Source organism: Heptranchias perlo, chromosome 4 (genome assembly GCF_035084215.1).
Source record: "Heptranchias perlo isolate sHepPer1 chromosome 4, sHepPer1.hap1, whole genome shotgun sequence".
Taxonomy (NCBI): domain Eukaryota; kingdom Metazoa; phylum Chordata; class Chondrichthyes; order Hexanchiformes; family Hexanchidae; genus Heptranchias; species Heptranchias perlo.
The window spans coordinates 45,455,757-45,482,909 of record NC_090328.1 but is presented as its reverse complement, the minus strand read 5'-3'; the positions used below and the strand labels follow the sequence as shown (position 1 = coordinate 45,482,909).

The 27,153-nt window shown below is 42.9% G+C and overlaps 1 protein-coding gene across 8 annotated transcripts in view; it reads left to right on the top strand.

The window, feature by feature from the left end:
* Window positions 1–27,153, top strand: part of LOC137320893 (multiple C2 and transmembrane domain-containing protein 1-like) — a 603,286-nt gene that overhangs the window by 415,321 nt on the left and 160,812 nt on the right. For all 8 annotated transcript variants that reach the window (XM_067982848.1, XM_067982849.1, XM_067982856.1 and 5 more), the window contains one exon: window positions 7,507–7,626. In XM_067982848.1, coding sequence (XP_067838949.1) covers window positions 7,507–7,626 — 120 coding nt within the window. The remainder of the gene's footprint in view (window positions 1–7,506; window positions 7,627–27,153) is intronic.

Sequence of the window (27,153 nt, the reverse complement as noted above, 5' to 3'; positions counted from 1 at the left end):
ATGGAGTTCCACGATTTTGCCCCAGCGACGAAGAAGGAATGGTGTGTGACTTCGAGGGGAACGTGCAGATGGTGGTGTTCCCATGTGCTTGCTAAACCTGTCCTTCTAGGTGGTAGAGGTTGCAGGATTGGAAGGTGCTGTCAAAGAAGCCTTGGCGAGTTGCTGCAGTGCATCTTGTAGATGGTACACATTGCAGCCACGGTGCGCCGGTGGTAGAGGGAATTAATGTTTAGGGTGGTGGATGGGGTGCCAATCAAGCGGGCTGCTTTGTCCTGGATGGTGTCGAGCTTCGTGAGTGTTGTTGGAGCTGCACTCATCCAGGCAAGTGGAGAGTATTCCATCACACTCCTGACTTATGCCTTGCAGATGGAGGAAAGGCTATGGGAGTCAGGAGGTGAGTCACTTGCCTCAGAATACCCAATCTCCGACCTGTTCTTGTAGCCACAGTATTTATGTAGCTGGCCCAGTTAAGTTTCTGGTCAATGTGACCTCCAGGATGTTGATGGTGGGGGTTCGGCAATGGTGTTGCCATTGAATGACAAGGGGAGGTGGTTAGACTCTCTCTTGTTGGAGATGGTCATTGCCTGGCACTTGTCTGGTGCGAATGTTACTTACCAGTTATCAGCCCAAACCTGGATGTTGTCCAGGTCTTGCAGCATGTGGGCACAGACTGCTACATTATCTGAGGGGTTGTGAATGGAACTGAACACTGTGCAATCATCAGCGAATATCCCCATTTCTGACCTTATGATGGAGGGAAGGTCATTGGTGAAGCAGCTGAAGATGGTTGGCCTAAGACACTGCCCTGAGGAAGTCCAGCAGTGATGTCTTCGGGCTACCGGGTACGGTAGCATAGTGGTTATGTTATTGGGCTAGTAATCCAGAGGCCTGGACTAAAATCCAGAGTCATGAGTTCAAATCCCGCCACGGCAGCTGGCGAATTTAAATTCAATTAATTAATTAAATTCAATTAATTAAATAAAAAAATCTGGAATTAAAATACTAGTATCAGTAATGATGGCCATGAAACTACCGGATTGTCGTAAAAACCCATCTGGTTCACTAATGTCCTTTAGGGAAGGAAGCCTGCCACCCTTACCCGGTCTGGCCTATATGTGACTCCAGACCCACAGCAATGTGGTTGATTCTTAATTGCCCTCTGAAATGGCCTAGCAAGCCACTCAGTTGTAAAATCTCGCTACGAAAAGTCATAATAAGAATAAAACCGGACGGACCACCTGGCATCGGACCACTAGGCACCGGACACGACAACGGCAAAACACCAAGCCCAGTCGACCCTGCAAGGTCCTCCTTACTAACATCTGGGGACTTGTGCCAAAATTGGGAGAGCTGTCCCACAGACTAGTCAAGCAACAGCCTGACAGAGCCATACTCACAGAATCATATCTTTCAGCCAACGTCCCAGACTCTTCCATCACCATCCCTGGGTATGTCCTGTCCCACCGGCAGGACAGACCCACCAGAGGTGGCGGTACAGTGATATACAGTCAGGAGGGAGTGGCCCTGGGAGTCCTCAACATTGACTCTGGACCCCATGAAATCTCATGGCATCAGGTCAAACATGGGCAAGGAAACCTCCTGCTGATTACCACCTACCGTCCTCCCTCAGCTGATGAATCAGTCCTCCTCCATGTTGAACACCACTTGGAGGAAGCACTGAGGGTAGCAAGGGCACAAAATGTACTCTGGGTGGGGGACTTCAATGTCCATCACCAAGAGTGGCTCGGTAGCACCACTACTGACCGAGCTGGCCGAGTCCTGAAGGACATAGCTGCTAGACTGGGCCTGCGGCAGGTGGTGAGCGAACCAACACGAGGGATAAACTTACTTGACCTCGTTCTCACCAATCTACCTGTCGCAAATGCATCTGTCCATGACAGTATTCGGTAGGAGTGACCACCGCACAGTCCTCGTGGAGATGAAGTCCCGTCTTCGCACTGAGGACACCATCCAACGTGTTGTGTGGCACTACCACCGTGCTAAATGGGATAGATTCAGAACAGATCTAGCAGCTCAAAACTGGGCATCCATGAGGCGCTGTGGGCCATCAGCAGCAGCAGAATTGTATTCCAGCACAATCTGTAACCTCATGGCCCGGCATATTCCTCACTCTACCATTACCAACAAGCCAGGGGATCAACCCTGGTTCAATGAGGAGTGTAGAAGAGCATGCCAGGAGCAGCACCAGGCGTACCTAAAAATGAGGTGCCAACCTGGTGAAGCTACAACTCAGGACTACATGCATGCTAAACAGAGGAAGCAACATGCTATAGACAGAGCTAAGTGATTCCACAACCAACGGATCAGATCAAAGCTCTGCAGTCCTGCCACAACCAGTCGTGAATGGTGGTGGACAATTAAACAACTAACGGGAGGAGGAGGCTCTGCAAACATCCCCATCCTCAATGATGGCGGAGTCCAGCACGTAAGTGCAAAAGACAAGGCTGAAGCGTTTGCAACCATCTTCAGCCAGAAGTGCCAAGTGGATAATCCATCTCAGCCTCCTCCCGATATCCCCACCATCACAGAAGCCAGTCTTCAGCCAATTCGATTCACCCCACGTGATATCAAGAAACGGCTGAGTGCACTGGATACAGCAAAGGCTACGGGCCCTGACAACATCTCAGCTGTAGTGCTGAAGACTTGTGCTCCAGAACTAGCTGCGCCTCTAGCCAAGCTGTTCCAGTACAGCTACAACACTGGCATCCACCCGACAATGTGGAAAATTGCCCAGGTATGTCCTGTCCACAAAAAGCAGGACAAATCCAATCCGGCCAATTACCGCCCCATCAGTCTACTCTCTATCATCAGCAAAGTGATGGAAGGTGTCGTCGACAGTGCTATCAAGCGGCACTTACTCACCAATAACCTGCTCACCGATGCTCAGTTTGGGTTCCGCCAGGACCACTCAGCTCCAGACCTCATTACAGCCTTGGTCCAAACATGGACAAAAGAGCTGAATTCCAGAGGTGTGTTGAGAGTGACTGCCCTTGACATCAAGGCAGCATTTGACCGAGTGTGGCACCAAGGAGCCCTAGTAAAATTGAAGTCAATGGGAATCAGGGGGAAAACTCTCCAGTGGCTGGAGTCATACCTAGCACAAAGGAAGATGGTAGTGGTTGTTGGAGGCCAATCATCTCAGCCCCAGGGCATTGCTGCAGGACTTCCTCAGGGCAGTGTCCTAGGCCCAACCATCTTCAGCTGCTTCATCAATGACCTTCCCTCCACCATAAGGTCAGAAATGGGGATGTTCGCTGATGACTGCACAGTGTTCAGTTGCATTCGCAACCCCTCAGATAATGAAGCAGTCCGTGTCTGCATGCAGCAAGACCTGGACAACATCCAGGCTTGGGCTGATAAGTGGCAAGTAACATTCGCGCCAGACAAGTGCCAGGCAATGACCATCTCCAACAAGAGAGAGTCTAACCACCTCCCCTTGACATTCAACGGCATTACCATCGCCGAATCCCCCACCATCAACATCCTGGGGGTCACCATTGTCCAGAAACTTAACTGGACCAGCCATATAAATACTGTGGCTACGAGAGCAGGTCAGAGGCTGGGTATTCTGCGGCGAGTGACTCACCTCCTGACTCCCCAAAGCCTTTCCACCATCTACAAGGCACAAGTCAGGAGTGTGATGGAATACTCTCCACTTGCCTGGATGAGTGCAGCTCCAACAACACTCAAGAAGCTCGACACCATCCAAGATAAAGCAGCCCGCTTGATTGGCACCCGATCCACCACCCTAAACATTCACTCCCTTCACCACCGGCGCACTGTGGCTGCAGTGTGCACCATCCACAGGATGCACTGCAGCAACTCGCCAAGGCTTCTTCGACAGCAGCTCCGAAACCCGCGACCTCTACCACCTAGAAGGACAAGGGCAGCAGGCGCATGGGAACAACACCACCTGCACGTTCCCCTCCAAGTCACACACCATCCCGACTTGGAAATATATCGCTGTTCCTTCATTGTCGCTGGGTCAAAATCCTGGAACTCCCTTCCTAACAGCACTGTGGGAGAACCGTCACCACACGGACTGCAGCGGTTCAAGAAGGCGGCTCACCACCACCTTCTCGAGGGCAATTAGGGATGGGCAATAAATGCCGGCCTTGCCAGCGACGCCCACATCCCGTGAACGAATAAAAAAAAAGATGATTGGCCTCCAACAACCACTACCATCTTCCTTTGTGCTAGGTATGACCCCAGCCACTGGAGAGTTTTCCCCATGATTCCTATTGACTTCAGTTTTACTAGGGCTCCTTGATGCCACACTCGGTCAAATGCTGCCTTGATGTCAAGGGCAGTCACTCTCATCTTACCTCTGGAATTCAGCTCTTTTGTTCATATTTGGACTGAGGCTATAATGAGGTCTGGAGCCGAGTGGTCCTGGCAGAACCCAAACTGAACATTGGTGAGCAGGTTATTGGTGAGTAAGTGCCGCTTGATCGCACTGTCGACGACACCTTCCATCACTGATGGGGCGGTAATTGGCCGGTTTGGATTTATCCTGCTTTTTGTGGTCAGAACATACCTGGGCAATTTTCCACTTTGTCGGGTAGATGGCAGTGTTGTAGCTGTACTGGAACAGCTTGGCTAGAGGCGCGGCTAATTCTGGAAGACAGATCTTCAGCACTACAGCTGGGATGTTGTCGGGGCCCATAGCCTTTGCTGTATCCAGTGCACTCAGCCATTTTTTGACATAATCTGGAGTGAATCGAATTGGCTGAAGACTGGCTTCTGTGATGGTGGGGATCTCGGGAGGAGGCCGAGATGGATCATCCACTCGGCACTTCTGGCTGAAGCTGGTTGCAAACGCTTCAGCCATGTCTTTTGCACTCACGTGCTGGGCTCTGCCATCATTGAGGATGGGGATATTTACCGAGCCTCCTCCTTCCATTAGTTGTTTAATTGTCCACCACTATTCACAACTGAATGTGGCAGGACTGCAGAGCTTTGATCTGATCCGTTGGTTGTGGAATCGCTTAGCTCTGTCTATAGCATGTTGCTTCCGCTGTTTAGCATGCATGTAGTCCTGAGTTGTAGCTTCATCAGGTTGGCATTTTTTATGTACGCCTGTTGTTGCTCCTGGATTCTCTTCTACACTCCTCATTGAACCAGGGTTGATCCTCTGGCTTGTTGGTAATGGTAGGGTGAGGAATATGCCGGGCCATGAGGTTACACATTGTGCTGGAATACAATTCTGCTGCTGCTGATGGCCCACAGTGCCTCATGGATGCCCAGTGTTGAGCTGCTAGATCTGTTCTGCATCTATCCAATTTAGCGCTGTGGTAGTGCCACACAACACATTGGATGATGTCCTCAGCGTGAAGACGGGACTTCATCTCCACAAGTACTGTGCGGTGGTCACTCCCACCAATACTGTCATGGACAGATGCATCTGCGACAGGAAGATTGGTGAGGACAAGGTCAAGTAGGTTTTTCCCTCATGTTGGTTCGCTCACCACCTGCCGCAGGCCCAGTCTGGCAGTTATGTCCTTCAGGACTCGGCCAGCTCGTTCAGTCGTGGTGCTACCGAGCCACTCTTGGTGATGGACATTGAAGTCCCCCACCCAGAGTACATTCTGTGCCCTTGCTACCCTCAGTGCGTCCTCCAAGTTGTGCTCAACATGGAGGAGGACTGATGCATCTGCTGAGGGAGGGCGGTAGGTGTTAATCAGCAGTACGTTTCCTTGCCCATGTTTGACCTGATGCCATGAGATTTCATGGGGTCCAGAGTCAATGTTGAGGACTCCCAGGGCCATTCCCTCCTGACTGTATACCACTTTGCCACTGCCTCTGGTGGGCCTGTCCTGCCGCTGGGACAGGATATACCCAGGGATGGTGATGAAGGAGTCTGGGACGCTGGCTGAAAGGTATGATTCTGTGAGTATGGCTATGTCAGGCTGTTGCTTGACGAGTCTGTGGGACAGCTCTCCTAATTTTGGCACAAGTCCCCGGATGTTAGTGAGGAGGGCTTGCAGAGTCGACTGGGCTTGGTTTCCCTTTGCTTTTGTTGTGTCCAGTGCGTAGTGGTCCGATGCCGGGTGGTCCGTCCGGTTTTATTCTTATTATGACTTTTTTTAGCGAGATTTTACAACTGAGTGGCTTGCTCGGCCATTTCAGAGGGCAATTAAGAATCAACCACATTGCTGTGGGTCTGGAGTCACACATAGGCCAGACCAGGTAAGGATGGCAGGTTTCCTTCCCTAAAATACATTTGTGAACCAGATAGGTTTTTACGACAATCTGGTAGTTTCATGGTCTCCATTACTGATACTAGCTTTTTATTCCAGATTTTTATTTAATTAACTGAATTTAAATTCCCCAGCTGCCGTGGCAGGATTTGAACTCATGACTCTGGATTATTAGTCCTGGCCTCCTGGTCCAGTAACATAACCACCATACTACCATACCCTGGTGTACAGTACTTATCTCTAATTTGAACCCTTTTGATTGTGTCTTTAAACCAAAGCATGACGTAGGAAAATAGTCCTATATCAATATGGGCTGCTGAGATTTTTTAGTCCTCTGGCAATCGCTTCCTTTTACATAACAACATAAGAAATAGGAGCTGGAGTAGGCCGTATGGTCCCTCAAGCCTGCTCCGCTATTCAATAAGATCATGTCTGATCTTCTACCTCATCTCCACTTTCCCGCCCTATCCCCATATGCCTTGATTCCATTAGTGTCCAAATATCCATCGAACTCGGTCTTGAATATACCCAGCGACAATCCGGTCAAGCCCTTTTCCATATTGTGTATTAAATCCATGTTTTACCTTTTAAGTGGCACTTTACCCCCTGTGCCTCAGTGAAAGTGGGGACGATTAAATTTTCTGGAATAACGAAGTTAATTCTCTGGAACATTTGTACTTGATAAAGATAAACTATTAGATGGAGGGGAATCACAGCATAAGATTTTTAGGCTTGGCGCATTCCTCAAATTTATCACCGACTCTCAGAAAGTTGCCGTTTTTAGAATTATTATTGATATCTGGTGTTGATTTTTTTCCTCCTATTCTGATTGAATTTAAGTAGCATTGATTGTGTCAGAATATTCTATGGCCTATTCCAGCTAGAGTTGTAAAGACCAAGTCATTTCTTAGCTGCACTGTATCTATGTACTTTTTTGGGGGCCATAACAGAGCTATTTTATTTCATAATATTTTTATTCATAGCATATTAAGAATCCTTAATTTCCACCTGTATCTGTAAAGAACCCACAGATGTGGTACATATTATTAATTCCATTTCATGAATGGATGTCCTAATTCTGTGCTAGCAGGATTTTCTGTTGTCATGGTGGATAGTATGTCTGGGTGGAATTTTTCTTTCAAAAGTGTTTAAAACTACTAAAAATGAATTTCTTTCCACCACATTGAAGATAAGCCACTTTATCTTATTTTTTGTTATTTGCTTCTTTTTGGTGGTGGGTAAGAAATACTCGCTCTCATCTTTATTGGTTTGTTGCTTTTTCCAGCTCCTCCAGAAAAACTACTACCGTGTGAGGCGCTGCATCATGGTACTTGTGAACACCGGCCGCTTCATTAACAGCTGCTTTGAATGGGAATCACCACAGAGGAGTCTCACTGCCTTCCTGGTATGTAAAATCCATAGGCAGGATTAACACAGCCATGTTGATGGATCTTGGATGCGCTAAATGAAATGCACAGTCATGCTCACTGATTAAAACACAGTCTGACTTGTACAGAAAAGGGTTTAAACAAGACTTACAAATTAAATTCAGTAAAGTATTCTATTTATATTAGATTTACTTAGGAACACCTCGACATTGTAGTAACTATATTAAGAAATAATCTTCACTGAATTAGTTTACATAAGGGTAAAGATCATGGCTGTTGTTTGAAGAGGAATACTTTTAGTACAAAGTGCATAGTCATCTGTAGACTTTATCTCTTACCTGACAGGAGATATCTTGAATACAGTAACTCATTTTTACTCCCGTGAAGGATGGTTGGCCTTGATTTTATGGGGGGGGGGTGAGCCCTGAAGCTGGTGGCACACCCGAATGTAACTGAGAGGTCGAGGCTCAGCTGGTTTTAATGACCGGGCCTCGTTTCCATAAATTTTCTCCAACTTCCACCCAAACCCAGCCAGATCCACTACCTGGCCAGCGGGCAGGAGTGGGAATTCAGCAGCAGGAGGCCACAGCTGAGGACCCACGGCAATGGTCTATGGCAGTCGGGTAAGTGGCAAGGGTTTCTGTCTGGCAGGGGGAGTTAATGTTGATGTTGAGGCCGTTATTTCAGATCTCAACTTGTATCAATTATTTGATCAAATGGATATTTTTCTGCAAGCCTGAAGAGTGTTGGCAGGCTACTTTGACTATGAGTTGAATCACGATCCAGCCCAATTCTGTCCTCAACCAGTGTCCATACACGCACACTTTCCGTCAGGGGGTCACTGGATACTAATCAGGGGTGGGAACTCTGGCTGAATTTCCTCTCCCGAGCCAAGGTGTGCCGAGGCCAATTATAGCCCCTTACCACCACACTGATTAAGATCAAGGAACTCAGCACAGACTAGGGATCGAATTTGGAATCTTCTGGTTTGTTTGGCTTAGCTCTACACCAACTCAACCATAGGGATAAGCACTGAAACAACACTTTTTAAACTTGTGGCGTAAAATATAATTTTATCAAGATAGGAATGTGTGATACTCATGCACATTATGAACTGAGAGTTTTCCTCCCTTACAAACATATAAACATATTTTAAAAAGGCCAAAAAGCACCACCAGTGCTCAACCTTTTTCATTAGAAGATGCAAAACCTTTTAAAAACCTCTGTTACATCTCAACCTTAGCCTTCTCTGCTCTAGAAATCACCCATTGTCACAATTGTCTCCTCATAAATATAGTTTCTTGTCCCTGTTATTCTCCTGATAAATCTACACTGTATGGTCTCTCTGGCTTTAATGTATTTTCTATAATGGGGTGCCCAGAACTGCATGCAGTACTGTAACTATATCTTAACCCTAGCCTTGTACAAATTTATCACTATCTCTTTGCCCTTGTACTCTATGCTCGTATTTATAAAACCTAAGATGCTATTGGTCTTTTTTATGGCTTTATCTAAACAGACTTGCACTTTCAAGGAATTATGTATTTGAACTTCTAGATCTCTGTTCCCTTCTGCAACTCTCTATTGAATATGTACTTCCATTTCTTGTTTTTCCTCCCAAAATGTATTGCCTCATACTTTTCTGCATCTGTCACCTATCTACCCATTCCATTACTAGTCTATGTCCTCTTGAAGTCTTTTACAGTGCTCCTTGCTGTTTGCTAAATCCTTTCCCTATTAACCCTGTTTTTTTTTCCTGTCCATCAACCCACCTTCTATTCATTTACAGTTATCCCATATGGCTGCTTTTTTTTACAGGCCTTCTTTGAGACACTTTATCAAACACCTTCTGAAAACGCATGTACACCATATCTACTGTATTCCTTTCATCTATTCAATCGTTCACTTTTTCAAAAGAAAACTATTAAATTTGTAAAACATTCTTTCAGGCTGTTGGGCTGTGACTGTTATAAATTTGGATAGCCCGGTGGTGAAGGATAGAATACTAGAGCCTGGTCTTCAGTTGCTTCCAAGCCTTTATTCACAGAGATCAACACAACCCACACCCTAGATAAGCCCCGAGGCTGGCACCCCACGGGCTCTGTAAGTGGCGTAGGTACTTGCTTAAAATATGTAAATACCCTAACTCCAGTATTATGGACTGTTTCAGGGGTGTATCCATGGGACAGGTGGAAGTTATGCCCTGACCCACATCGGCTCAAAAGGCCACCCCAGAATTTCTAGACTATTTTGTGTAATTATAGTGTTTGTAAATCAGAATCAGACTTTTCCTGTTGAATACTTCTCTTTACCTATAATAGCTATTTAGGCTTCCCTATATGTTTTTCATTAACGAAAAGGCACCATGAACAGTGTGGATAAAGACATTGTTATGATATTTTGCTGAATCTTGTAAAGAACATAAATACTGTAGTTATACTTGCTTGAGAATGACATACATAATTAATCTACAAGTGCCACTTCCAGAATAGGACTAATGCAACAACTTGAATTAATATAGAGCCTTCAATGTAGAAAAATGTCCCAAGGTGCTTCACAGGAGCGTAATCAGATAAAAATGGACGCGGAGAAGGAGATTTTAGGAGGAGTGACCAAGTGATTGGTCAACTGCACTGAAAAATGTTAGTTTGGTGATGCCAGTTAAATCCCCATGGAGATAGCCTGGCTGTACATTAATGCTCCAGAGTTAAAGATCGATACTTGTAAGTATAGGTTGATGTGTAGACTGGATTGTGTTACAATCAGGTATTACATAATGGGTGCAGATGGATCATAAACAAAACATAAGCAATTTATCAACATCACCTGAAAGCTGAGATTGGTTCTTTGCGCCAGAATCTTGTGGTGTCCTTGTATCTTTATATAGAACTTATATTTTTATTTATCAAGACATGTAAAGAAAGAAATACTTGCAATTTTGTATCACTTGTCATGTTGAACTGGCTCAATGTGCTTCACACAATGAAGTTGATTCCAAAATCACTTTCCTACAGATTTTCTTTACAGCTTGATGTTGTATGTTACATGTTTATTGAAGAGCTTGGTGTATAGAATTAATTGCAGTTGGGAGGTTTAGCCACTCATTATTATACCTTCTTCATGCTGTATCTTTAATATAGCAGGGTTCCACCTGCTATATTACTGTATATCTGGAGTTGTTCCAGTATAATGTGCTCCAGCTTTAAGTGACCCCTTCACAGTCTAGCAGATAGGAGAGGGTTAAACAGTGCCTGTGTGCATAATTGAATCAATGTAGCAGCAGGGTCTATAGGGTTGAAGGTTGTCCACTGGAATTATTTGACCCTGAGAGTTTACAATGGAGACTGGATTCATTTTCAGATTTGGACGGCATAAGCTCTCCAATGTGTGTCCATTCCTTGGTGTAACTGGCTCCAGTTGATAAACTGACCAATGCCAATGTGCAATGCTGCATTCATATCAAAGAAATACGTTGTTCCACAAAAAAATAACTGAGCAATCATAGGAGATTTTTTGAAGAATCAAGGTAACTAACCTTTAGCAGATCATTTGCCACTTACGATAACTTAGCCCCTTCTTTCAGAATTATGTATTCAGATTTTTTACATAGAAAAAAATCCATTACATAGAATCTATAGCACAGAAACAGGCCTTTTGGTCTATGCCGTTGGTTTTACTCCACATGAGCCTCCTCCCATTCTAATTACCTCTTTCCATCCTTCCCCCATAGCCCTCTATTCCCTTGTCCTTCATTAAAAAAATGAGTTGTATTATGCTGTTTTTGGTTGTCGAGTTTTGGTTCCATTGTTAAGTTAAAATGCACTTCCCCTTACTTCCTATTATATTTCTAGTTTTGTGCACCAAACATGATTCTGTTTTTCTGCTTTGAAGGTTATTTTGCAAGGATGGATTATGAAAGCACAGATCTGAAGCTGCACCTTTCAGCTGATTGGTCATGTTTTTAAGTTGGTTACATCAGTTTCAATTTTCATTATTCTTATATAAGGCAGCCAAGAATTAATCAAACGCATTAGCCAAACAGTAGTCCAAGATTCAGTAGTATCCTTTCACTCATATTTATTTTGGTACAAAACATATCGGCAGAAACAGTAAAGCACATTCACCAAATAATTTGCGGCTTATGAACACAGTGTGACGACTGGACATGTGTTAGCAATAGTTACTTCATTCACGCTACTGCATTTTCAGGTAGGTTAACTTTTATGTAGTCAGGTGTATTTGTGAGGTTATAACAGAATGTTTGTACAGTAAATGAATTGTTAGTACTTCATTTGTAGATATTAACAGACAGAACAAAAAAGAAAGTATAGACAGAGGGGTCGATTTTAACCCACCTCACTTGCAGGAATGGGCAGGGAGGGCCTTTAAAATAGAGTGTTGTCCTTTACTTCCCCATTCCCATTGGAATCCCGACGGCCACCATTTTTAACTACTCACTGAAGGTAGATGGCTCGTGTCAGAAGCAGGCAGGAGCCTTCTGAAATAATGCAAATCATGTTCCTATTTCATCAACGGGACCTCGGTTGCATTTTAACCTGGATCTGTGCAGGGAAACCACTGCAGTTTCCCGCCAGGTGAAGGCAGGTCGACAGCTGTCGGGAAGGTCGAAGAGGCCCTCCAAGATAAGTGGAAATCTTTCGTTTGTTGGACCAGGAGGAGCAGGAGACCTCCTCCATGCTCACAGGGAAAGTCATAGCCTCACCTGCTCCGGACTCCCACCCCCCCGCCCCCACCTTCCTTCCCGCAAGACCTTCCTGAAATCCCCAGCCTGAGACGTACCTGCTTACTGGTGAGCTTTCCTTTGGTGCCAGCCAGCGGCTTCCAGCTGCTCGAACTTCTACTGCCGCCCACCAGCTAGTTACCACTTACCGCCCATTTCGGGCAGGCAGCTCACCAGCGGGGCGTAGATGAGACCCAGGAGTTAAAATACCCTGGATCTCAAACGTACACATTTTGTGCCCCCCCCCCTTCCACCCACCATAAACGCGCTGGGGGTTAAAATCAACCCCAGAGAGAGACAACAGAAATGTTCGCTTTCTGTCTTTTTCAGACCTTTTCTCTCTTCTTTTAGTATTCATCCTAAAGAACTTTCCACAAATCCCCAAATATAGGTGGGATATCCATCTTTATTGTTGCAAATATCTTGCAATCACATTATCAGTGAAACTTTGATCATCAGTAACAAAACTACAATACTCTTTTTACCATCCCCTGAGAAAGAAATTATACTTGGATGCCACAAGCTGACAGTGGTCAGCTTGCATTTGCACTATCACCTGGATGGATAGGCTAGTGAGAGGCACAAAAAACTGGCAAGAGTTGGCCAGAATGCTTGTTATTCCTTACTGTTGAGAAGCCACCTTTCTCCCCTCACCCGTCTACTTTTCTGAAAGCCAACCAACCACATTGTACACACACTGGCAAGCAAGGTGAAGGTTGTCACACTCAGAATAAATCCTGATGCTAAAACTTAATTCCAGATGTTAAAGGTGTAAGAGGAATGCTGAGGCACAGCAACATCTGCCTACCTTGACATTTAATAAAAACAGTAAGACTCCAGTATAGGCTAATCAGCAGATATGCTGCCGCTTCAATTAGCCATCACCTTACATGTCTGGTAAATAGAAGAGCTGTAAAGTTTATAAGCAAAAGTTCACACGCAAAAGTCAATACATCATTTTAAAGGATTAACTTTTAACCTTTTTTATGGGATTGCAGGGAATTTGCTGCGCCAGCATTTTTGTCTGCATTAATTGAGATTTTGCGAGTTGTATTCTCATCTGTGTGACACTGTTCAGCATTTACATTTGATATTTTACACAGTTAATTTCTGGTCTGAAGGCCCACTGGGATTTGAACTGTAGTGCTACATGAGAGAGGCAGAGTATTGATCAGTTAACATTTCCCTTACATTTTTTGTATGCCATGAAATTAATGAGACTTCAAGACAAAAATGTCAAAGTACTCCAGTAAGCAATGATGATTAGTTTTACATTTACAATCTCTGGTCTGTTCAAATTAATAAGTCGTGGATTATTGAAAAAGACTTGCTTTTGCTTACTGAGCACATAAAGGAGTAGGTCCTGCCACACAGGGGAGTACACTTATTCGATGTTTGGGGTAATTTTTATGCTTTGTTTGCCTTCAATATTAACTCTTTAAGAAAACATAATGAGATTTTTGAGATTATCTCGCTCCTCACAGGAAAATAAATAATAAAAGTAATAAAGTAGTTTTCCAGTCTTTTGAGGCAAAAGAAAAAGAAAAGTTTGTAAGATCTTTGTGCTGATTTCTGAGCTTATAGCAGTGTTTTTTTCAATTGCTTTTGAATTTCCAAGTTCTGCATCAGTTGATCACTACTTTGTGTCGTGTTCCTAACTCCTTTCAAAGGATATTTGTTTTATTTGGTATCAGTTACTATTTAATGGGGCGAACACCTGCAGTTTGACTGGGTGATAGGCAGAAGTCTGTTTTATATGGCTGTGTGACTGGAAGCCTGTGATTGACAGTCAATTCTGATCAGCCATCTGTTGATACACTGGCTGATTATTTTGCTGTATTCTGATGGCACAGGTTTTTTTTGGCGGAGCAGTCTGGGGGCTTGATTACTAAGCCAGTAGCCTCTGTTTGTTAACTTAATGTCTGAGGTGAGTTCTGTTGAATTGTCATGTGAAAACATGAACCTATCTGTCTCTTTCACATGCTGAGGGACCTGCTGTGGATTTACAGCATTTAAAAAAAAATGATTTCAGGATTTCAAAGATTCAGTTTTTCTTTTCCTCCTCACTCTGTGATTGTCTGAATTTACACAGACTTGTATTGAATTCTAGCCATAATTTAGGCGTACCAGCATTTTTTTGAGGTGTATTCTGCGGCAGCACATATTACTCCCGGGATCCCACCCTGTGGTGGCTGCTCTAATGCTTTCACCACAGTTTGGGGATCCCATGTGTACACTCATTGATGCTGCTGGGAGCTTATTAGCATATATTACAATGAGGATGAGCACATGACTTGCACCCCCAGTGCATCAAATGTAATTAATAATGATTTAAAAGAAGTATACCTGTTGTCAGTTTCACCTGCTACTGACAGAAGTGCTTTACTTTGGAGCCTGAAGAAACAGAGGAGTGATTGCTGGAGTTACAAAAAGCTTTTGGAGTGTTTTTTCTTTGCTTTGCACCTGGTTGGAGCTGACCTTGTCTTTGACCACCGGGCCTCGGAGAAATATTTCCAACCCCCAAAAATAATAGGTTCTGAGTCACAGTAATGGGATTTCCAATGGGCTAGTTTTTGTTGGTAATTTTACTGGAGGAGGAACAGTACAGGATAGAGGATAGGAGGGTGAGGCAGCATTTGAGGGGGATGCACCATACAAGAAGCTTATGTCAGATACCGAGAGCTCAATACTGCAGAAAGCATAGAGGAGTATAGAAAGTGCAGGGGTGAAATTAAAAGGGAAATTAGGAAAGCAAAGTGAGGGCATGAAAAATTATTTGCAAGTAAAATCAAGTAAACCCAAAGATGTTTTATAAATACATAAAGAGCAAGAGGATAACTAAGGAAAGGGTAGGGCCTACTAGAGACCAAAAAGGTAACCTGTATGTAGAGGCAGAAGGCGTGGATTTGGTTCTTAATGAATACTTTGCGACAGCCTTCATAAAAGAGGGGGACGATTTAGACATTGTAGTTAAGGAGGAGGAGTGTGAAATATTGGATGGGTTAAACATAGTGAGAGAGGAAATATTAAGGGGTATAGCATCTTTGAAAGTAGATAAATCGCCAGGCCCAGATGAAATGTACCCCAGGCTGTTAAGAGAAGCAAGGGGGAAATAGCAGAGGCTCTGGCCATCATCTTCCAATCTTCTCTGGCTACAGGCCTAATGCCGGAGGACTGGAGGACTGCTAACGTTGTGCCGTTGTTCAAAAAGGGAGAAATGGATTGACCGAGTAACTATAGGCCAGTCAGCCTAACCTCGGTGGTGGGCAAGTTATTGGAAAAAATTCTGAGGAACAGTATTAATTGGCATTTAGAAAGGCATGGATTAATCAAGGACAGTCAGCATGGATTTGTTACAGGAAGGTTGTGTCTGACTAACTTGATTGAATTTTTTGACAAGGAGGGTCGATGAGGGTAGCGTGTTTGACAAGGTCCCACATGGCAGACTGGTCAAAAAAGTAAAAGCCCATGGGATCCAAGGGAAAGTGGCAAGATGGATCCAAAACTGGCTCAGTGGCAGGAAGCAAAGGGTAATGGACGACGGGTGTTTTTGTGACTGGAAGGCTGTTTCCAGTGGGGTTCCGCAGCGCTCAAAACTAGGTCCCTTGCTTTTTGTGGTATATATCAATGATTTAGACTTAAATGTAGGGGGCATGATTAAGAAGTTTGCAGATGATACAAAAATTGGCCGTGTGGTGGATAGTGAGGAAGGAAGCTGTAGACTGCAGGAAGATATCAATGGACTGGTCAGAAAATTGGCAAATGGAATTCAATCAGGAGAAGTGTGAGGTAATGCATTTGGGGAGGGCAAACAAGGCAAGGGAATACACAATAAATGGTTGGATACTGAGAAGTGTAGAGGAACAGAGAGGCCTTCGAGTGCAGATCCACAGATCCCTGAAGGTAGCAGGACAGGTAGATAAGGTGGTTAAGAAGGCATACGGGATACTTTCCTTTATTAGCCAAGGCATAGAATATAAGAGCAGGGAGGTTATGCTAGAACTGTATAAAACATTAGTTAGGCCACAGCTATAGTATTGCGTACAGATGTGGTCACTACATTACAGGAAAGATGTGATTGCACTAGAGAGGGTACAGAGGAGATTTACGAGGATGTTGCCAGGGCTGGAAAATTTTAGCTATGAGGAAAGATTGGATAGGCTGGGGTTGTTTTCTTTGGAACAAAGGAGGCTGAGGGGAGATTCAATTGAAGTGTATAAAATTATGAGGGACCTAGATAGAGTGGATAGGAAAGACCTATTTCCCTTAACAAATAAGTCAATAACCAGGGGCATAGATTTAAAGTAATTTGTAGAAGGACTAGAGGGGAGTTGAGGAGAATTTTTTTCACCCACAGGGTGGCGGGAGCTTGGAACTCACTGCCTGAAAGGGTAGTAGATGCAGAAACCCTCATCACATTTAAAAAGTACTTCGGTATGCACTTGAAGTGCCATAACCTACAAGGCTACGGACCAAAAACCGGAAAGTGGGATTAGGCTGATAGCTCTTTTTCGGCCGACACGGACATGATGGGCTGAATGGCCTCCTCCTGTGCCGTAAATTTCTATGATTCTATAAGATATTACCCCCACCGCCCAACGAGTTTACAGATCATATGAACATCTTAGTGAGGAGCTCTGAAATGCCACCTTCTGCATGAAGACTTGCAGCCAAGATCATCTGCCCAGACAACTCTGCCTGTGGTGATAAAAGTAACCATGGCACTCAGTTTTTATGCAACATATTACATGAAAGCTGAACTGCAGAAATGCCAGAAAGGGTATAAGCGCATCATAGCCTGTCTCTTGACATAAATGTATAACTTGTTTTCCTTTTGGCTGGGTTTTCCAGTTCAAGTTTATATACCTTCTGTTATTCCTTTGATTTTTCCCCTAGTGTTGGAATAGCACCTAGTTTTCTCTGAGGCTTTGTATCGCATGATGGAAAGTTAGAATTTCACTGGAGGGTAATGTTTTCAACTAGGAAGGGACAGTTTTGCTGAAACATAATATACCATGGGGAGAATTTGTACTCTCCCCACTGAGCAGGAATGGAATGGGTGAGCAGTTAAAACGGAGCAGCTCCATTTCACATTCCACTCCCGCCAATTTCCAACTTTAACATCGTTGGTTTTGGTGGTGGATGAGGTGCCCACTGGACTCAAATGGGAGCCTCATGCCTCAATCTTAATTGAGGTCCTATTACATCAATAGGACCCCAATGGCATTTTAACTGGCACCTGAGATGCGGCCACCACCAAAAAGTAAGTATTCTATTTTTTTTTAACTTACCTTCCTATGGATTCACGAGGAGCAGGAGTGCTGCTCCCAGCTCCTGAGGGCCACTGACAGTCCAAGATTGTCTCCCTCTGGTTTTTCTTTCCCCCACCCCTCCACCTCCCCACCTACTCCAGAACTTTCCTGAGGGCCACTCCCCTTTCACCCTTTTTGGTGTGAGACATACATAGTTGAGGGAAATTGGGGTCACTAGTAAAAGTAAAAAATATACATCATTAATGTTGTTTCAAACTGATTCTTAGTGCACCAGCTGTTGGTTAAATAAACAAAATATTTCATCTGATTTCGCCAAAAGGTCGCTAAATACTTTAATAGCAACACACATGTTGGAAAGTTACTAGAAATGCGCCCCTTGGGATCTAGTTTTACAAAGAATTATAAAAAATAGATTTTATTTCATCAACAGTCCAACTGATTGTTTCAAAGCTATTTCACTGAAGGTTACATTGAGTTACATCAAAACTACATCACAGAAACAGGCTATTCGGCCCAACTGGTCTATGCAGGCGTTTATGCTCCACACGAGCCTCCTCCCTCCCTACTTCGTCTAACCCTAAAAGGATATCCTTCTATTCCTTTCTTTCTCATGTGCATACCTACCTTCCCTTGAAATGTATCGATGTGATTTGCCTCAACTATTCCTTGTGGTAGCGCATTCCACATTCTTACCATTGTTTGGGTAAAGAAGTTTCTCCTGAATTCCCTATTGGATTTATTAGCGACTATTTCATATTTATGACCTCTAGTTTTGAACTCCCCCACAAGTGGAAACATTTTCTCTACGCCTATCCTATCAAACCCTTTCATTATCTTAAAGACCTCTATCAGGTCATCCCTCAGCCTTCTCTTTTCTAGAGAAAAGAGCCCCAGCCTGTTCAGCCTTTCCTCATAAGGATATCCTCTCATTTCTGGTATCACCCTTGTACATCTTTTTTGCACCCTCTCCAATGCCTCTATATCCTTTCTCTACTATGGAGACCACAACTGTGCATAATATTGCAAGTGTGGTCTAACCGAGGTTCTATACAAGTTTGATGTAACTTCTTTGCTTTTCGATTCTATCCCTCTGGAAATGAACCCTAGTGCTTGATTTGCCTTTTTTATGGCCTTATTAACCTCCGTCGCTACTTTTAGTCATTTGTGTATCTGTACCCCTAGATCCCTTTGTTCCTCTATCCCATTTAGACTCTAATTATCCAAGCAGTATATGGCCTCCTTATTCTTCCTACCAAAAAACACCACCTCACACTTAATGATAGTGAAATTCATTTGCCAATTACACGCCCATTCTACAAGTTTATTGATGTCCTCTTGCATTTTGATGCATTCATCCTTTGTATTAACTAAGCCCCCCAATTTGGTGTCGTCTGCAAATTTTTAACTTGTACTTCCGATTCCCGACTCCAAATCGTTAATGTAAATTGTGAACAACAATGGTCCCAGCACCTATCCCTGTGGAACACCACTTTCCACCTTTTGCCAGTCTGAGTAACTACTTTTAACCCCTACTCTCTATTTTCTGTTTTGTAGCCAGCTTGCTATCCATTCTGCTACGTGTCCCCTGACTCCACATGCTCTGATCTTAGCCATGAGTCTACAACATTACCCTTGTCTACTCTTTCTGTTACTTCTTCTAAGAATTCAGTAAGTTTGGTCAAGCATGACTTTCCCTTCTGAACTCCATGCTGACTATTCTTTATTATATTTTTGTTCTCTAGATATCTTTCTGTTACATCTTTGAGTAAAGATTCCATTATCTTTCCTACCACCGATGTTAAGCTAACTGGTCTATAGTTCCCTGGGCTTATTCTATCTCCCTTTATAAATATAGGAATAATATTAGCTGTTCACCAATCCTCTGGCACTATTCCCTTTTCTAATGAATTTTTATATATATGTAATAGTGCATCTGCTATCTCCACCCTAACTTCTTTTAATATTTGCAAATGCAATCCATCCGGACCAAAAGTCTTATCCTCCCTAAGTTTGATTAGTTTATCAATTATCTCCCCCCTTTCTATCTTAAAGGTTTTAATATCTTTTTCGATCTCACCTTCTAATGTCCTGCCCACCTTGTTAGTCTCCCTAGTAAAAGCGGAGGCAAAGGAACTATTCAATTTTTCTGCCATTTTGCTGTCTTTACCTGGGAACCTTATTTTGTGCATCCCTTAGTGGCCCTTTCCCTAACCTGAGTTTTCCTTTGTTATTTATGTATCTGTAGAATACTTTACTATTTCTCTTTATATTACTTGATTATTTAATCTCATAGTTCCTCTTTGCTTTCCTAATTGTTTTTTTGACTTTCCTAACCTCTTTGTATTCCCTTTTGTCATCCTTTCTTTTATTGTGTGTGTACTTAGAGTATGCTTATTTCTTTAGTTTCAATTTTACCCTTATCTCTTTATTCATTCACTGTGTTTCATTATTGGCTAGTTTGTTCTTGTTTTTTAGAAGAATATATTTCTTCTGAACTCTATCGGTCACCGTTTTAAATATTTCCCACTACTGTTCTATCTCTTTGTCTGTCAATTTTTTTTTTCCAGCTAACCTAGTTCTATTCTCATTCCCTCAAAATTAGCTTTTTTTCCAATCTATTGTTTTGGTCTCTGTCTTAGTTATGTCTTTCTCAATAATTATTTTAAACCTTATTATGTTATGATTGCAATTGCCTAGATGTTCCCCTATGCCTACTTCTCTTAACTTTTCTGGTTCATTTCCCATTACTAGATCCAGCAGTGATTCCTCTCTTATTGGGCTTCTCAAATACTGGGTAAGAAAGGAGTCCTGTACAAACTGTAAAAACTCCATCCCTTTTTTTCCTTTCCCTACCTCTTCTTGCCCATTTATTTGGGGTTAGTTGAAATCTCCCATAAGTGTTATTTTATTTTTTAACTCATTTCATAGATTTGACTACATATTTCTTCCTCCACTTCCCTTCTGCTATTAGATAGTCTGTAGAATATACCTACCAACGTGATCGATCCCTTCTTATCCTTTGTTTCAATCCATATGGATTCTGTTTCTATCTTAATGCTACTTTTTCCTATTGCCATTATGTTGTCTCTAATTAGTAGAGCTATCCCACCCCCTCCTTCCTTCCTTTCTAAATACATTGGGGGTGATTTTAAACCCCAAGAACGGGTGGGTTTGGGGCGGGTGGGAGTTGAAAATAGTTGTTTTTTTGGGTCGCAACCGCAAAATTTTTGGATTTTGCATTCTCAGTGGGAAGCCTGTACTTTTACGCGCCGATGTTAAATCCAGAAATAAAGCCGGGTTGCGGTCGCGACCCAAAAGACAACTATTTTCAACTCTCACCCGTCCCCAACCCAGCCGTTCTCGGGGTTTAAAATCACCCCCATTATATCCTGCAATATTTAACTGCCAGTCCTGTTCCTAATGTAGCCATGTTTCAGTTATCCCTACTACATCTGACTCCTCGCTATGAATTATTGCCTTCAGTTCTGCTGTTTTTTTTCGGATGCTGTGCACATTGCTGTACAGGCAATTTAATTTGTTTTTAGTAATTGTTCCTCTCCCTTTGTTTTTAACTGTCATTTTGTACCTATGTTCTATAACTGTATTTGTTCCCTGACTATTTACGTTACCCTTATTTCTTAACTTGGTCTGACCTTTACTCTCAGTTCCTGTTTATTTTTTCTTCACACTTACGTTGTCTTCCCCAGATCTCTCCCCCCATCTTACTAGTTTAAAGTACTATTGACAGCTCTATTTACCCTTTCTGCCTCGGCCGTGGGAGCATTTAAAAAATAAAGAAAACATATTTTAATACTTTGCCATTCTCTTTGGAGCTTGGACCTCCTGTTCAAAGCTGCAAATTCATATTCATTTTCCACACTAGGAAACATTGAAGACTTTTTTTTACATTAGCACAATTACAATACAATCCATGCCTTTTGCATCCGTTGATTTCATGATATATCTCACTTGAAGATTGTATATTTGGCTGAGAATCTCGAGGAAGAGACAATCTGTGGCAGAAGCACAGCTCAGTCTTGGATCATAACATATAGATTCTTTTACTTTTAAACTTCACATATTTTCCTTTGGGAGACCGGAAACTGTTAAACCACCCGATGCCTCAGGCAGAAAGCAGTTAAATCTACTCTAGAGCTTCGTTAGGGAAGAAATACCAAAGGCAAAATTTATTTCAGGCTTTGCTTTTCTATTTCTATAAAATATTAATGATGAAATCTTTTGGAAGTTAAAAATAGACAGTTCTTTTGTTCTGATGTTAACCTTTACTGACTGTTTATAATATGTATACAAGGTATGTTTTAGTATCTTTTACGACATAATCTGTACCCTCTCAGCTTTGAAACTCCCTGTTCGGCAACCATTATTGTAGATCCTGAGTTAATTCCAAATTTCAAAGGAATTTGCATATGCATTGAGGGCATCCTGCTCTAACCTAACAGCTTTGGCATGGTAACATTAATGTGTAGCTGTAGTAAATATCTAGTAAATTATGCTGTTTGCAGGCTACAGTTTGGAAAATGAGTAAACAAAAAATAATTTTATTCAAACAAAATATCTTGTTTAGTAATCTTATTATGGGCTGGTTTCTAATTGGGCAGAGTGCTGTATAGCATTATACAGTTCTAAGTCACATTTTGAAATATCATTGTAGGGCTTTTTTTTTATTAAGTAGATGAAAAAAATAACCTGCAGGACATCTGTTTATTATTGATGTTTGCTGTTATAGTCTTGTAATTAACTGCTGGCTGTCAGGTTGCAGAAATATTACTTTGAGGTCTGAATGTTAATAAACTGTGAATAAAAAATGTCTAGTCAGGTACAAAATAGGACATTTCCACAGGGATTGATGAACCAAACAGAAGCACTCTCACATATCAACTTTTTGAAATGTTAAATTTAACTCTTTAAGGATTACAGGTCTTGGGTCAACCTTTGAGAAGGAAATATGTTTTTCCCTCATATTAAGGAAACAAATAGCGAAAAAAAATGCTGAAGTAAAGGGCAAGTAGAATATCTCTGTGATTATACTATATGCTGTAATATTATTAAAATATTAGTGCTGAGAGATTTTAGGTCAATACCAAATTTGTACTGCAGTATAAGAATGTCATATGACTTTTGGATAGTGGGATAATAATTGATAATCAGTGTATTACAGAATAACATTAATCCTGCATTTTCATTAGAAATGCAGGTTTGTTTGCCTAAGGATAAAAAGCTTCCTTAAGGTAATCCTGAAACATTTTCAATTGATATATCACATGTCTCAATTATGACAGGGTCTCACAATAGAGGAGAAAACAGATGATGTCATGGGGTTTGCAGATCACACTACATAAAGTCTTATGATTGCTCAGTGGGGAGAGCTGTTGTGTTCTTCCCAGCTGCTCTTGGGGGAATTCTGATAAGAGCATTGCTGAATGAAAGATGTTTCAGTATCGTTACATCCTTGCTTTAGTCCACAGTGGGTGCAAGAAGTATTATTTGCTGGAGCGATACTCCAGTTAGAAGCGTAAGGAATCTTACAACACCAGGTCATAGTCCAACAGTTTTATTTGAAAATCACAAGCTTTCGGAGGCTTTCTCCTTCGACAGGTGAGTGTCGAGATTCATTGAAAATTACCGCATATATAGTCATAGAACAATGCCTGGTGATTAAAGATAATCTTTCCAACTGCCCGTTATCAAGGCCATCAAATTAATTGAATAGTGTTCAGACAGAGAAACCTTAGATACTCCAAACAACTGAATATACAAACGGCCAGAACCAAAGAAAGAGAGGGAGAGAGAGAGAGAAACATCCGAAAGGAAGAGAAAGAGAGAGAATGACCAGTTGTATTAAAAACAGATAACATTTTTCCCCTGGTGGGGTTACGTGTAGCGCGACATGAACCCAAGATCCCGGTTGAGGCCGTCCTCATGGGTGCGGAACTTGGCTATCAATTTCTGCTTGACGATTTTGCGTTGTCGTGTGTCTCGAAGGCCGCCTTGGAGAACGCTTACCCGAAGATCGGTGGCTGAATGTCCTTGACTGCTGAAGTGTTCCCCGACTGGAAGGGAACCCTCCTGTCTGGCGATTGTTGCGCGGTGTCCGTTCATCCGTTGTCGCAGTGTCTGCATGGTCTCGCCAATGTACCATGCTCTGGGACATCCTTTCCTGCAGCGTATGAGGTAGACAACGTTGGCCGAGTCACAGGAGTAAGGAGTATGAACCATGCACCTGGTGGGTGGTGTCCTCTCGTGTGATGGTGGTATCTGTGTCGATGATCTGACATGTCTTGCAGAGGTTACCGTGGCAGGGCTGTGTGGTGTCGTACTTCCCCGCAGCGGAGAAACTACGCCATGTTCTCCGCAGCCTTCAACATGTCATCGATGACGACGACCACCTCGCTAAGGCCATCCCCACGCCTCCACTACTCGCCTTCAAACAGCTACCCAACCTCAAACAGCAAATTACCCATCTTTCAGGAGAACAGTGTCCACGACACCACACAACCCTGCCACGGTAACCTCTGCAAGACATGCTCCTCATACTGCCTGAGCATGGAATGCCACTGCCATCAGCAGTTAGATGGGGGAAGGGAGGAAGCAGTAGGCTGAACTGACTGGCCCACCTGTCTGAACATAAGAACATAAGAAATAGGAGCAGGAGTAGGCCATACAGCCCCTCGAGCCTGCTCCGCCATTCAATAAGATCATAGCTGGTCTTCGACCTCAACTCCACTCCCCCACCCCCCCCAACCCCCGATCCCCATATCCCTTGATTTCCTTAGAGTCCAAAAATCTATCGATCTCAGTCTTGAATATACTCAATGACTGAGCGTCCACAGTCCTCTGGGGTAGAGGCTTCACTGGAATGAGCGCCAATAACTATGATCCATTCTTGAAATTTAGAAGTAAAATCAGAAAAAGAGCAAGCTTTTCATTCAGCTCTTTGTTAGTTAACTATCTATTATCCAACCAACCTCCAACATTGAGTTTATGTATATAAGTACCAATTTTCTGAATCCACACTGCTGGCACAAAGCCTCACCTGACAGGCGCACAGGTGAGGAAATCACTGGCCTCCCCAAGGAGGTTTCATGGCTGCGGATGGAGAAGGGGGGAAGGAAGTGTCTAGTCATGATGCTCCAGCCATCGTGGGTGTGGGCCAGGCTTGATGGACCAACCGGTCTTTTCCTGCCCATCAATTTCGTATGTTCATATGTCAGGAAATCAGTTTTCTGTCTATTAATTTTAATTGATGGAAAATTGTGGGAAGTGGACCTGCACTTTCCCAATATGTGTTCCCAGTGGATGAGGCTCCTCATTGAATCATAGAATCATAGAAGTTTACAACATGAAAACAGGCCCTTCGGCCCAACATGTCCATGTCGCCCAGTTTATACCACTAAGCTAGTCCCAATTGCCTGCACTTGGCCCATATCCCTCTACACCCATCTTACCCATGTAACTGTCCAAATGCTTTTTAAAAGACAAAATTGTACCCGCCTCTACTGCTGCCTCTGGCAGCTCGTTCCAGACACTCACCACCCTTTGAGTGAAAAAATTGCCCCTCTGGACCCTTTTGTATCTCTCCCCTCTCACCTTAAATCTGTGCCCCCTCGTTATAGACTCCCCTACCTTTGGGAAAAGATTTTGACTATCTACCTTATCTATGCCCCTCATTATTTTATAGACTTCTATAAGATCACCCCTAAACCTCCTACTCTCCAGGGAAAAAAGTCTCAGTCTATCCAACCTCTCCCTATAAGTCAAACCATCAAGTCCCGGTAGCATCCTAGTAAATCTTTTCTGCACTCTTTCTAGTTTAATAATATCCTTTCTATAATAGGGTGACCAGAACTGTACACAGTATTCCAAGTGTGGCCTTACTAATGTCTTGTACAACTTCAACAAGACATCCCAACTCCTGTATTCAATGTTCTGACCAATGAAACCAAGCATGGACTCCACTTTCAAGGAGCTATGAACCTGTACTCCTAGATCTCTTTGTTCTATAACTCTCCCCAACGCCCTACCATTAACGGAGTAGGTCCTGGCCCGATTCGATCTACCAAAATGCATCACCTCACATTTATCTAAATTAAACTCCATCTGCCATTCATCGGCCCACTGGCCCAATTTATCAAGATCCCGTTGCAATCCTAGATAACTTTCTTCACTGTCCACAATGCCACCAATCTTGGTGTCATCTGCAAACTTACTAACCATGCCTCCTAAATTCTCATCCAAATCATTAATATAAATAACAAATAACAGCGGACCCAGCACTGATCCCTGAGGCACACCGCTGGACACAGGCATCCAGTTTGAAAAACAACCCTCTACAACCACCCTCTGTCTTCTGTCGTCAATCCAATTTTGTATCCAATTGGCTACCTCACCTTGGATCCCGTGAGATTTAACCTTATGTAACAACCTACCATGCGGTACCTTGTCAAAGGCTTTGCTAAAATTGAGACGATGCATTCGGAAAGGCAGCCCTTTAATTAACGTCAAAAATGAATGTTCAATAACCCATCCCTCCCACTAACCAGCAACAACAAACCAGATGGATAGCTAAAGCAAATGGAAAAGGCAGGAAGGTATTGCTCGGATGAAGAGGAACTGTCATCAACCAAAGATATTCTAATTTAAACAATTACATTGGCCCCTAGCCATTGACATTTCTTATCTAGTTACTTCTTGGCTGTCGGTCGCTTTTGTTTTAATTATCCCAGTTCTTTCTTTTACAGTTCCTTTCAGTTCAGACATGATGATTGCTGGAATTTTCTACTGTGAAATAATTCTTTTCCAGTCCCAGCTTTTTCCCTTTTATTACCAATAATAGTGGTAAGTACTGGCCACACTTATAAGAACCTCAAATAAGCCATGCCATGGCCACAGCGCTACCAATGACTGGGCGGTAGTAATTAATGGAGTATTGCCTCCCCATCACAAAAATAATGATGCAGATTTAATGTCCAGTTATCACCCAAAAATAATGCTGTTGTTCACTAGGGGAAAGTTCTAACTGTTGCCACTTATTTATTGTTGAATCCTATATGTCAGCATAAATATATAATTTTGAGTTCATTACTGATTGAACATTTACCAGTATCACAGTAGTGAGGAAATCCAAGAGTACACAGTCAATTGTCATCTGTTAGCATATGATTTTCTACATTGTCAATTCCCTTTCATTTCAGGTTAACTGCACTTAAGTGCCACAAAAAGGCACTCATAAAGTCAACTTTCATCCCTACTATTTCAACTGTGATAATTGTTCAGGGGCTATGATGCATTGTTGATGGTTTTTAGAGACCTATTAAGCTTTTACTAGCACAAATCAAGTGTCAGTCAGCATACCAATGAGACTTATATCCAGTCCTAATGCTCCCAAGAAAACTATACCTACTGCAAGTTTGAAATAATCAACAGCCAAATTCATAAGTATTGTCCCACGAGGAAACAAACTATGCCACTGAATTAGTGAGAAATTAAAGGAGCAATGTGCTTTCATTACT